This window comes from Aplysia californica, unplaced genomic scaffold, assembly GCF_000002075.1.
Source record: "Aplysia californica isolate F4 #8 unplaced genomic scaffold, AplCal3.0 scaffold00942, whole genome shotgun sequence".
Classification (NCBI taxonomy): Eukaryota; Metazoa; Mollusca; class Gastropoda; order Aplysiida; family Aplysiidae; genus Aplysia; species Aplysia californica.
In genome coordinates, this window is record NW_004798212.1 from 184,147 (window position 1) to 197,526 (window position 13,380).

Below are 13,380 nucleotides of genomic sequence, written 5' to 3' on the forward strand. Positions count from 1 at the left end.
CCCCCCTCCCCCATCTAGCCTAGAACACCTGTAAGATTGTTCCTTTTATTACCTGTTTGGAGGCGGGGCCTAAGGCTTTTAATGTGCACTGCATGGGGGACTGTAGATCCAGTTTTACATTGGAAAAGTGTAGAGTAGCTTTAGATTCAGGCTAACACTTAAAAAAAATATTTAAAAAATAAATTGCATTTATATAGCGCATTTCCACAAAGAAGTGCTCAAAAAAGATAATTTTGTTTATGAATATATGTTCTTTTTATACTTGAACCGAAAGCGTAGAACAGACATTAATGTTTGTTTAGCATAGATTTGTGCAGTGTAAGCTTAGTTCAGATTTATACTGGATTTTTACCTGTCTAACCGTAATGTTTCCAAATGCAGCGTATTATTTTTGGAAAGTTTGTCACAAAGTGTAGAGTAAAAGCTTGTAGAATGTAGGTTTTAGTTTCAAATACTGCTGCCTAGGATTCATAATCATTTGCCTCTTTTTTTAGATCTGTCATATATACTAACGTGAAGCACATATTTACCTATTTATATCTGGGTGTGTCTTTCAGCACCTAGGATAAAAAGCCTAAAAACTGAGAGAGAGTGTAGAAAGATAAAAGAGATAAAGTGTTTAGAAAAGCTGTCTGCTCATTGACTGTGTACAGTTTAGAATAGATAAACAGAAAGTACAGAATTAAAAAAAAAACTTCTGGCCTGGGAAGGTAAAGTAAATCCCTCTCATGAATAATTATAGTGTGAACCTGGTTTTGTCAAAGATCTAGAAGTTGTGTGTGTGTATGTGTGTGTGTGTTAGTATGTATGTGTGTATAGTGTGAGTGTGTGTGTGTGTTCGCTGGCCCCAATAGCTGTGTGCGTAAGCCACACAATTCTGAGAGGAAATATCACTCCACCCAATGCTGTAACTTATAGCTGGGCAGTGAAGCGTGACCAAGGATCATTATTCGGAAGGCTTCACTGGGTAACTATCTCTCCTATTTACTCTGCTCTCAATACATGAAGACTTGACTTAAAAAAGGCGTGTCACTGATATTGGCTGTTAACTGTACGTCTTGTTTCCACTCTTCTTAAAGTTTTCTCAACGGTAGGCCTATTTGAAAATAGCTAGTTTACCTTTTCCTAGTCTTCGGTCGTTTCAATTTACACTGAAAACATGAGACTGGATATAAAGAAAATTGTTAAGAAGTGATAGACTTTTGATTTAAAAAAAAAAAAGAAATGAAGTGATGAATTTTTACTTTTAGCATGGTCAGTTTGTTAGTTTACTTTTCAAAGCTTTCTTTTGTTTGAGGATTTCTCACTTCAGGCTTTGCTGGGCTGTTTCTTCCAGAGTGCTGTTTCTCTTCGTTTTGGAAATGTTTTGCTTCTCTTTTAAAGCTGGGAATACTGTGTTTTGTCCTCTTTCTTGAAATTGTGAAACAAGTTTCCCTTCTTTGTGCCTTGATAATTCTGTCTTTCTGGGCTTCAGTGAGTGGTGTAGTGTGAAAAGAATTTTGGTCACTTGCAATGGTCCAATGACAGGCTTAATTTAAATTTCAATTCTTCTTTTTTATATGGGGCTTGCAGACCTGCAATATATCTGTTGAATTTGGAACAATATAGGAAATGGGCATACACGCAAGCACACACACTTTGATGAACACATACTCTCATGCAAGCATTTTTCTTAAAGAAACAATGTTGAAATCAGTAACAAGAGTTTTGGGTCTGAATAATTTTTTATGCGTTAAGTGCCCAAATTTTTTTATAGTTACCCCGGTGTTTTGATAGCAGCATTTATGTGAGTATCAAAGGTTGTTTGATAGAAACAGATTTTTTAAAACCCCAAAGTTTGTCTCTGAGAAAAAAAAATTCAGTGTTTCGTGTGTTGAAGACAGATGTTTACATAGGGTGTGGGAGAACTACCAGGCAGAACAGTGTTGTTTGCTGTCAGCTTTTTGCTGGGATTTGTGCAGCAGGAGCATTTCTCACACATGTAGAGTAGGTTTTTAACATTTTCTTATAGAAAGCTTGATGGCCATACAAGTGTTAAACCCCCCCCCCCCCCCCAACACACACACACACACACACACACACACACACACGCACACACACACATACACGTGTACAGAATGTAGATATACACTTTTCATTTTATTGTGCAGTGTTTTTTGTTGTTTAAAAAAAAATGTTTTTTGATGCAGCTAACATCAGCCGTAAGCATTGTTACAGAGTACCAGGTTTTTCCATTTTTATTGCTTAAAGAGCCACATGCACAGTCGGTGGATATTTGATGAATGGAAGTATATGTTACATGCATGCAGTTTCCCAGTGCATGTATCTTTGCTGTCACCGAAACCGTTGCGTCTAAGAATGATTGTCAATGGCTTTGTATTTGTTCCACTGGTATTCAAATGCCACTGATGCTTTCAGTGTTCAAGTTTTTACCCACTCTCTCCCCTCCCTAAGAATATAGTAGTAGTACATGTAACTGATCTTTATATTATACCCTGTATTTTACACTTTACACATTATATTAATATTGCTTACTGTTTTTTCTATAATGTAAATTTCACAAATTGCAGTGGCCATGTTCTTATTTTTCTTCTTTTCATTATTGCATTGTTGTGGAGGATGATTTATGATCGCTCAGCTATTTTGTACCAATATCACTCACATTTTAAAAACTTTTAATAACTGTTTTTTTATCCCTTTTTTTTTCAATTTATATTTTTAAAAAGGTTCAGGAGCTCTATTTTCCCCCACATCTACCCCTTAAAAAATTTGCTTTTTGTTAGGAATGGGCCCTGCATGTGTTTTTTAGTAATCACACTTTCCTATTGCTGCTAATCAGCAAAAGTTACACCCCCCCCCCACCCCACTCTACTCCTTGCTCCGTGGAAGGTTTTCTTGGTACTCTGGTATCTTTGCTTGCTGCATTTCCCTACTGTTCCTTTACTGATTGCTGCTAACCTTCTTAGCTACTAGAAAGTTAATAGTTATATATATTTGTGCAATAGCATTACCTTTGGCAATATGACTTACTCCTTACTTGTGTAACGCATACTGTACATTTCCATAATGAGCAAATGCGATAATACTTTACCAATTTTCTTCTGATGTAAACAAGTTTTTATTTCTATCTTATTTACCTTACACGCATGTAATTACTGTCGCGGAAAAGGTTCAGAATTATTTTGAGAACACAATTTTTTTCTTGGACACTTTTTTTGTGTGAAGGTTATTTCTAACAAATTCAGTAGCTGTGTGCAAATATTACTGTAATTATATCAATTCTGAAGATAACTGCTGAATCAGGTTAACAAGATGCCGGTAGCCTCTATAAGCTTTTGTCGTTGGGTAGATTATAGCCAGTGGGTATGATGCCCGTGGTTATTAATGCTTCATTTTTTCTTGAATAAAGTAGCTAAAAGGACATTAAAAATTGGATGACATTGATGTTCACAGAGCAAAGTGATTCAATCTTAGGGAATGATTCACTCTGGATAGCATCTAATGGTCGTCATATGTGAGAAAATAATAATATAACTCAAAATTGTGGAGGTTTTTCTAATGTTTTGGTCTGTTTTGTTGTTGTTCCAGATCTCCCAGCTAACAGCCAGTGTGGAGGAATACTCGACACAGGCCCAGAACTACGCTGCCGTTGCCGAGCAAGCTCAGCAAGAACTGGCAGCCAAAGAGTCGGAGCTCGAGGAACTCACCGCGTCTTTCAAAGAGTTACAGACGCAGATTGCCGGCTCTGTGGAAGCTAAGGCAGATGTGGAGAGAGAGATCGGTGAGCTGAGAGAGTCGGCCGGGAGGTCTGAGGAGAGGTCGAAGCAGTTGGAGATGGAGGTTCAGTCGGAGAGAGACGGCCGGGCCTTGTCGGAGGAGAGGGTCGGGAGTTTAGAGACACAGCTTCAGATGGAGAGGGAGGCGAAGATCACGACAGACGCTCTGTTGGCAGAGACTCAAGGTCAAAGAGAGGCCCTGGAGGAGAAGATCACGACGTTGTCGCAGACATTCTCAGCGCTGGAGGTGGAGAAACAAGAGATGTGGCTCCGGCTGGAGGCGGAGAAAGAAGAACTGAGACTCAAGATGGAGTTGGAGAAAGAAGAGCTGAGGCTGAAGCTGGAGAGCGTCACGGCGCAGGCGGAGACAGCTGGAGGGCTGGTGGATCAGCTGAAGGCATCGTCCTCGGAGAAGGAGCAGGAGATTGTCCAGCAGCTCATGTCCCGCTCGGAGGAAGTGGTCACCCTTCAGCAGCAGCTGCAGGAGCGCCAGCAGAAGACGGAGGAGCTGACCGCTGCTCTGGACCAGGCCCGGGGCTTGGTGACCAGTCTCCAGACACAGCTACAGTCCACGGAGGAAGATCTGTCGGGTTTGGCCTCGGTGAAAGACACCCTTCAGTCGGAGCTGTCCACAAAAAATGCGGAACTCGAGGCCCGAACTGCTGCTCTGGAAGAGGCCAGCACTAATATAGGTCATCTCCAGTCTCAGGTGCAGGCGTCGGAGGGAGAAATGTCGGGCCTAGCGTCCGTGAAGGACACTCTTCAGTCAGAGCTTGCTGCCAAAACGACAGAGCTGCTAGAGATGACAGCAGCTTTCGAAGAAGCGAGAAGAAACGTCACAACGTTCCAGACACAAGTGCAGTCCTCAGAGGAAGATCTGTCTAGTTTCGCGGCCATCAAAGACACCTTGCAGTCAGAGCTGGTTGCCAAGACGACGGAGCTGTCGGAGCTCCAGGCCTCTGTGGCAGAGGAGAGGAAGGCGTTTTCGATACAGCAAGAGGCCTTGACCTCTGACCTGGAGAGTATGAGGCTGCAGTGCGACCAGATGCCCATCCTGAAACAGAAACTGATAGAGGAGGGAGGAGAGAGAGAGCGTCTAGAGGAGAGGGTGTCGGCACTTCAACAGCAGAGTGAAGAGCGAGTGAATGAACTACAGGGTGAGCTGGATCGTCTCAGGACTGAGAACAAGACGCTGTCTGAGAGCGACCAGTTAGCCAGTGGAGATGTCGCGTCCATTCAGGCTCAGCTCAGAGACGTGGAGGCGGAAAGGTCAAGGTTGGCCTCTCGGGTAGAAGAACTGGAAGCCTTGCATCAGTCGTCTGCCCACAATATTCTGGTAATCTCTCAGGAAAACGAGAGTCTTCAGGAACAATTGAAAGTGGCGAGAGAAAGTTCAACAGCAGACGCTGAATCTCAGATGAAGGAGAGGGAGGAGTTACTGAAGGAGAAGGAGGCAGAGCTGTCCCGGCTGACTGACAGGGGGGAGGAGCTTCATCGCAGAGTGGAAGAAGTGGAAGCTGAGCTGGCTGAGAGAAGAGCTGAGGCTGAGACCCTTGCAGCAGAGAGAGACAGTTTAACGGAGAAGGTGAGCAACTTGTACCTTTCATCATATTATGAAAAGTCATCGAGATAGGCTTGGCTGCAGATTATCAGTCCTACCTTCGCAACGGTCCTCCCCACGCTAGGTAAAAATGACTGGCAGTATTTAACCATACAAACTTATGGTCAGCTTTCAAAGACAACCACCTGTACAAACGAGTACTTCCCACTACCCCCTTGTGGTTTTTTTGGTTTGTGTGTTAGTAGAGGTTTTACGGTTTAAATATTGAAGCGTGCTGACAAAATGAGTTATTTCTCGGATTTGAGATACGTACCTCTTACTGGCGAAGTTTTTACAATTTATAAGCATAAAATAATCAAAAGGAGTCTTGTACTTTCAGAATATGGCATCAATAGAAAATCTACAAATTTCACCCTAGTGTCGATTTTTGGTTAGTATATCCATTTGTGGATTGCGAGAAGTAACTCATTTTGTCAGCACATCTCACATATTATAATCCCACTGTCCAACGCGTCAGCCTATCGAGGAGATCCATTTTTCTCCTCGACAGTGGATAGTGGGTGGCTGTCTCTTGGACAGCTTTGACTGTGTCGTGTTATATTAACTCTTTGAGACTGTGCTGTCTCACACACACACACACACATGCTTACCATATATCTGTGCGTATGTGACACATCTTAAACTATTGGCAACATAAAGGGGAAAATCACAGTGCTTATTGTAGAGCTTTCTTATTTCCCTTTCTTTTGCCTCATTTTTAGTTTTGGTCTGAATAGGCCTGAGTTGTGAACAGAGCTTTTAAATAATTGCCTCTTCCTGGTATTTTTTTCTGTATATAAATTATTTTGTCTCGTAGCCCAACACTAAATGACTAATGTTATGTATTTGACCTTTACTCCTGTATACAGTATAACACGGATAGTTCGAATTTGCTGGGGCCAGCCTCAGTAGTTTGAGGAACCCATAGTTTAAGGGATATCTTACAAAGATAAAAGAAGAAAAAAAGAAAATTGGACCACAGGCACAGTTTGACGAACGTGTGATTTTGAGTCTTCTGTGTTGGACCTATCCATGTTATACTGTATAAAAGAATACCTTGATCTCAGGTCGAACTAAAGGTTGCCAACTCTTAATTGTTTTCTGTTTTGTTTTGTTTTTGCAGACGGAGAGCCTTGACAAAACGTTGTCCCTGAAGGACCAGAAGATCAGTTCCCTGCTAGAGAACATGCAAGAGATGGAGGCTCGACTGGTGCAGCTGGAAGAGCAACAGGCTGATATGCCTGCCGCCGCCACTACATCGGTGGGATCCGAACCACAGCTTCCGTCACCCGACACCACCACCACCTCTAGTGTTGTCTCAGACTCTTCTGCAGCAGAAATAGAATCCCTGAAAACGTCGCTGGCGGAGAGACAGAAGGCGTACGCCGACAAGGAGCTCATGTGTAAGAAGGCTTTGGCCACGGCGAAGAAGCTCAAGTATCAGCTGGGTCAGGCTAATAAAGGACTGGAGGAGAGCAAGGCACAGATCATGGAGCTCACTGCTCAAAACGCCGCTCTCGTGGCGAAGAGCGAGGAGAGTCTGCAACAACAACAACAGCAACATTCCAGTGGCACAGATGCAGTAGATTCCTCGTCTTCTTTAGTAATCCCCGACAGTCAAGCTGCCCAGCAGATCATTCCAGAAACAGTGGAGACTGTGACCACAGAACCACCACCACCACAACCGCCGTCAACATCGACTTTGTCTGCCGAGGCTGACCCCAGTCTGAACTTGTCAGCGCTGAGCTCAGCATCCTCCGTCCCGGAAGACGTTTCCCTGGAGTTGGAGAGTCTGCGCAGCCAGCTGACCACTTTCCGAGAGTGTTGCGAGCAACTCCAAGGTCAGGTTCAGTCGCTGACCGAGGCCTCGTTCGAGCAGACGGCCGGCCTGAAGCAGAAGCAGAACGAGATTGACCAGCTGGAGGGCGTGAAGGAGGGCCTCAAAATGACGGTGACGGAAGTCGAGTCGGCTTACCAGAAACTTCAGGAAGAGTTTGAGAGTGCCCAGGAGGATTTCATCGCCACGAAAGAATCGCTCGAGAAGAAGTGTGAGATTCTGGAAGAGCAGTCGAGTCAGTGGAAGACGTTTATGGACAGTTTACAGCAGGAAGTGTCGGTGAAGGATCACCGGATCCAGCAGCTGAGCGAGGAGATGCATGCCCTGAGCTCCGAGCACTCAGGTCACACCCAGATGGTGAGTGTTGTGGAGGAGAAGAGTGAGAAGATCTCAGAACTGAGCTCACAGCTGGCCTCGCTGCAGAGTCTGCTGAGGAAGGAATCGGAGACTACGGATGAGCTCAGAGCTCAGCTGAAGTCTGCGGAGGAATCTCATGAAGGTCTCCGAGCTAAAGTTGACGAACAGGAAAAAGCTCTGGAGCAGTCCGCGCAGTCCTTGTCCCACCTACAGGAGTTTGCTCAGGAGAAAGAAGCGGAAGGAGAGAGTCTGAGGGAATCTCTGGTGAGGCAGAAGGCAGACAGTGAAGCCCAAGAAGGGACACTCCGGTCCCAGATTGAGGAAATGGACCGCCAGGTAGAGGAGTACAAGAGCAAGGTCGTGGAGGTCACTGGGGTCGCTGAGGAATTGCGGGAGTCTCGGGACGAGGAGCGCGGAAAGTGCGAGGTTCTAGAGCAGAAACTGTCGGAACAGAGCGGCCAGGTATTGGAGCTGACTACCATAGTGGACACTCTGAAAGCCCAGGTGGACCAGTCGGACGTAACGGCCGGACAGCGAGAAGAGTCTGAGGAGTTGCAGTCGCTTCGAGCGGCGCTGGCAGAGTTCCAGACACAAGTGGAGGATCAGAAAGAGTTGATCAGCAAGCTGGAGCAGAGTGTTCGCCGAGAAGGTCGACAGGACGGGTCAGCTGATGACGATAGCTCGTCGAAAGACGATGGTTCTGTCGACCGAGAGGCATCAGAGGACTTAAGTTTGAAGCTGGCGAGTTATCAGACGATTGTGGAGGAGCTGAACACGGAGGTCTTGGCTCTGAAAGAGGAGAAGGAGCAACTGCTGAACGAGATGCCGGGTGCCCAAGAGGTGAAAGCCGATCTGGAGAAACTGGTGTCGGAGAGAGACACGCTGCGTGTGGAGAGAGATGGTCTGAGAGAAGAGCTGGACGGTCAGCTGGAGGTGTCGGGCAAGATGCAGGAAGTGGTCACCCAGAAACTGGGTCACGTGGAGAACCTGCAGGCGGCCTACGAGAGTCTGGAGGCGACCGTCACATCGGTCAGTCGGGAGAAGGAGGAGCTGATGGTCAGCGTGGACTCGCTGAAGGGAGAGATCGAGGGTCTGGAGATGGTCATCACTCAGAGCCGGTTTGCTGAGTCGGAGGCTAGAACGGAACTGGGTCGCCTCAAGTCGGAGAGGGATCAGCTGTCCGCAAAGTTTGTCGAATCGCAGAAAGAGTTGGCGTCCGTTCAGCAACGACTGGAAGCTCTACAGTTATCATCATCATCAGCACAGTCGGCTGATAATTCAGAGACGGCCCTACTCCACAAAGAAGTAGAGGTGGCAGGAGGTGGAGGCTGGGCTTCACAAGTCCAAGAACAAGCCGTCGTCGAAGCCGAGTTGATCCAACGCATGACGGCACCTCATCCCCTTTTGGCCAGCGGTCCAGAGCAGCCGCAGCAGCAGCATGACCCGAAGATGTCGCAGCAGCTGCAGGAGTCGGAGGAGAAATTGCGGCAGCTGCGCGAGCAATATGAGAAGACCAAGAGCCGGCTGCAGGTCACGGAGGTCAAGTGCGAGAAGATGCTGGTCAAGCTCAAGTCCTTCAAGGACAAGAACGACAAGCTGCAGCTCAAGGTAAGTGCTTTGTTTTTGGGGTTTTTTTTTGTGGTCAGTATATGCGTGCATGCATGCCTCACCTCTTGATTTGTCTGCTCTCTTGTGTGTGTGTGTGTGTCTGTGTGTCTGCAAGTTTGTGTGGCCGGCTGTGCTAATGTGTGTTTGTGATTAGAAGGTGCTCTCATGTTGTCTGCTTTGTCTCTTTCTTGTCATTGCTGCTGTTTTCCTAAAGCCATTAGAGGTCAAATACAAGCTTATTCCGAATACTATGTGCCCTTATGATAAATGTAGGCACTGTCGTGTGTCATGTCTGTGATGAACCAATCAGAGCCTAATGTCCAATGACATTCTATGATTATGAATGATAGGACTGAGATGTTGACACTGACAGAACAAAAAATGACAAAGATAGTAGTTCACAATAGTTTGAGTTTTTTACCATTGCAGATCACCATGCACACATTATTCCCAGCTAATTGAAACCAAAAAAAAAAAGGGGTGGGGGGGTGGGGGGTTATTGTGCCTAATTGATAATGTAGGTCTAATGTTTGGGCTGAAATGTAGCCAGTCTCGAGCTGACTCAATTTCAACTCACACCTCAGTGCCTTCCATTATCTGGTGGCCGTTTTGTGCTGACTTGTGGCATACCACAACTTAATTTCAATGCTCCAGGCAGGCAATGACGACAGTTACTGTGTTTGAAGTCTTTGTTGTTCATCTAAACCTGAACAAACAAAAGAAAAGCAGGTGGCTGGAGGGCGCCACTGGTAGATCCTACTTCTTCACTTTCCTTCTGTTGTTTTTGTCTGTTTGTCTTACTTTTTTCCCAGCACTAAATGACCATTATTGTGTCTATGTGCTTTTTTTACTCAAACAGTCAGACAGAAATGAATAAGGAGGCAGGTCCTTGAGAGTGGTCATTAGCAGGTCCCACTTCTTTGCCATTCCTTTGTAATTTTTGTCTGTGTATCTTGCTTTACCTTTGTACTCAAATCCCTGGCTACCAGCTGGTGGTTGGTGGCTGTTTTAATGTAATCTGCTCTGTGTCCTTGCTACATTTTCCCTTCCTAACATTCTGTATCTGTTGCTTTTAATTCTAGGTGTTTTTTACACCCCCAGGTTGACGAGCTTCAGCAGACTTTGGCCCTGCAGTCGGGCGGCTCCCCGAAGAGAGATGGCGGCGGTGGTCTGCGCGAGGACCGGCGGCGGCTGGAAGAGCAGGTCACGGCCTTGAACGGCAAGCTGCGCGATGTCGAGACCTACAACGGACAGCTGGTCCATGAGAACTCGTCGCTCAAGTCACAGGTCAAAGATCTACAGTCTCAGAAAACCGAGTCGGCTCATGTAGAAAGTGTTCAGTCGGCTCTTGCACAGGTTCAGGCAGAGCTCCAGGCTAAGAATGCTGAGCTGGAAGCAGCGAGTAGCCTCTCAACAGACCTCCAGAGGGCACTAGAGACCCAGAGGTCAGAGGTGAAGGCCAAATCCGAGGAGCTGATTGCCATGTCCAAGGAAGTGGAAGATCTGCGTCAGGAGGCGGGTGAGAGGTCGAGAACGGAGAGTGAAGAGGTGTCCCGGCTCAACGCGAAGATTTTCGAGCTTCATCAAGTGCTGCAGGAGAAGTCACAGGAAGTGGTGGAAGAGGAACAGCGTCTGATGGAGGGTGCAGAGGTCAAGGCCAATCTCACGGCGAGGGTCGAGCAGTTGGAGTTGGAGAAGGAGCAAATGCGAGTGGACGCTCAAACCACGCTGAACTCTGAGCTGGGCCGGCTGAGAGAAGAGATGAGCCGAGAAGCTCTCTCTCTGCAGCAGCAGCTGGTCTCGAAGAACGAGGAAGTGGCTGCTTTAGTCGCCGAGAAGGACGCCAGTGTGCTGAGCTCGAAACTTTTGGAGGGAGAGCTGGACGGATTGAGGCAGGAGGTTGTTCGTCTTCAGGGCATCGTGGTTGAGTCAGAGGGGAAGGTCGCTCATTCAGAGAAGGAAACGGCTGATCTGAACGCGAGACTCTCGGAGGAGCAGGCAAGAGTGCAGCAGTTGACGCAGGAAGTGGAGGCGGTGGCGGCACACTCGTCAGAGATCAGCTCTCTGCGTGACCAGCTGAGCACCATGCAGTCTCAGTACGAGGCCCTGGCCAGCGACAACGCTGACTACCAAAGCCTGGCCACCACACTGACCACGGCAAATGCGGCCATGAAGAAGGAAGTGGAGGAGTTGAGGTTCAAACTGAAGAAGCTCGGGGAAGGGGCGAAAGAGTCTGTGGGCTCGAAGGAGTCGGGTGCGTCGGGGCGTGAGCTGAAGGAGCTACAGGAGAAGCTCGAGGAGGTGGAGCAGGAGAGGGACGAGCTGACCGAGGAGTTTGAGGGCGTGCGAGACGAGCTGGTCTCGCTGAGACGAGAGAAGAGTGCGCTGAACCAGCAGGTCAACGACCTCACTGCCACCACGCAGCAGCTCACCACCAAGATTTCTCTGTTGGAGCAGCACAGGGTCTCTGAGGGAGTGGACGAGGAGGTTCCTCTGAGGAGGTCGGGCTCCAGTTCTGGTCAAGATGCGTCGGTTCTGCAGGATCAGCTGACGGCGATGGAGCGGAAATTGTCGGAGCTTCAGGAGCAGCTGTCGGAGTCTCTGCGGGAGAACCAGCGTCTGAAGAACGAGGTGGACGGCCTTCAATGGAAGCTGGAGGAGACCACGGGCCTGGAGCAGGAGGTGGAAGATCTGCAGGCCGAGCTCTCCTCCGCCTCCATGGAGAAGAAGATTCTGAGTCACGACCTGGAGGAGGCTCGCGGGGAGATGTCGGCGCTGCAGACGGACAAACATCTGCTCATGAAGGAGGTGGAGAGACTTGGGGACCTGTTGGAACAAAGACCTCAGAACGTCGCCGGCGCTGACTCGAAGACTGCTTCGGATGCAGCCGTTCCGCCCCCGAGCAGTAGCGATTTCTCCCAGCAGCTGTCGGCCAAAGACGCAGAGATCAGCGACTTGCTGTACAGTCTGGAGGAGAAAGAACGAGATTTGTCGGAGACTCGCCAAGAGCTGGACAGCCGGGCAGTGATCATCAACACCAAGGACGGGGAGATCCAGGAGATGAGCGGCGAGGTGGAGCTACTTCTGGCACGGGTGCAGACGGTGGACGAGCTCGAGATACGCTTGGCGACCTCTGCCGAGGAGCTGGAGATGAGCCGCACGGAGAACCAAGTCCTGCAGACCAAGCTGGACAACTTCCACGTCAAGCTGGACACGGTGCGCTCGCTGGAGGCGGACTTTGAGTCGCTCAACGCAGAGTTCAGCAAGGTGCTGGAGGAGAAGAGCGAGATGGCCCGGCAGATCGAGGAACTCCACGCGCGGGTCAGGGAGCTCTCGGCCCGAGAACACGAGATCACCTACAGCGTGGAGCAGCAGGTACGTCGTCATACATTTGTCAGCATCAGTTTTGTTAGTACGTCATCAAATTTGGTCTTTGTCTTTTTGGTTTTATATAAGGGTACAACCTGTCATTGTTTACAAGCCCCCCCAAAAAAATATATTATTGGTTTTTAAACTTTGCATTGGAAAATGCAAGTTCATATTCTTCAGAGGGTGAAAGAAATCAGAGTAGGTGATCTATGAGAAAACAACAAGACAAGTGGAAAGAAATTAAACCAAGTATGTGATGTGGAAATGTACATTCCCTTCCACACCATTCTGTCAATGTGGTAATGGCTGATGCCATGAGGTCTTTATCATTAATGTTTGGGCTTTGAGGTCTGTTGTTACCAATCTTACTTTTGGTTCCACGGAACTGTTTTACTACATTTCGTACGAACATATTTGCATGTGGCTCGAACCATTACTTTAAATTAGTAAAGGCTTTCTGGTGCCTGCAAGTGTTGCCTATACTTTACATACTGGAGTCATGGAAAGTAGAAAGTAAGGGGTTAAAGGATGTCAAAGGTCGCTGGGGTCAAATGCAAACTTGTGCCGAATATTGTTTGCTTTTTGTAAAATTTAATGTTCTGTCGTGTGTCATGTCTATGATGAACCAATCAGAGCCTAATGTCCAATGACATTCTATGATTATGAATGATAGGACTGAGATCTTGACACTGACAGATCAAATAGACAGAGAGAGGGAATGGAGGTTTCTTTTTCCTGCTTCAGATTGCTGTGTACATTGACCGAGCTTACTTTGGTTTTGGTTGGATGTGGGGGGGGGAACGTGGATGGCACTTGGGTCGGGATGCGGGGGG

At 47.4% G+C, this 13,380-nt stretch overlaps 1 protein-coding gene across 1 annotated transcript in view; it reads left to right on the top strand.

Annotated features, from left to right (window-relative positions):
* LOC106013492 (extracellular matrix-binding protein ebh) overlaps positions 1 to 13,380 on the top strand; it is a 59,136-nt gene that overhangs the window by 32,298 nt on the left and 13,458 nt on the right. Inside the window, exons 7-9 of the mRNA XM_013089394.2 lie at positions 3,589 to 5,361; positions 6,500 to 9,178; positions 10,280 to 12,553. Coding sequence (XP_012944848.2) covers positions 3,589 to 5,361; positions 6,500 to 9,178; positions 10,280 to 12,553 — 6,726 coding nt within the window. The remainder of the gene's footprint in view (positions 1 to 3,588; positions 5,362 to 6,499; positions 9,179 to 10,279; positions 12,554 to 13,380) is intronic.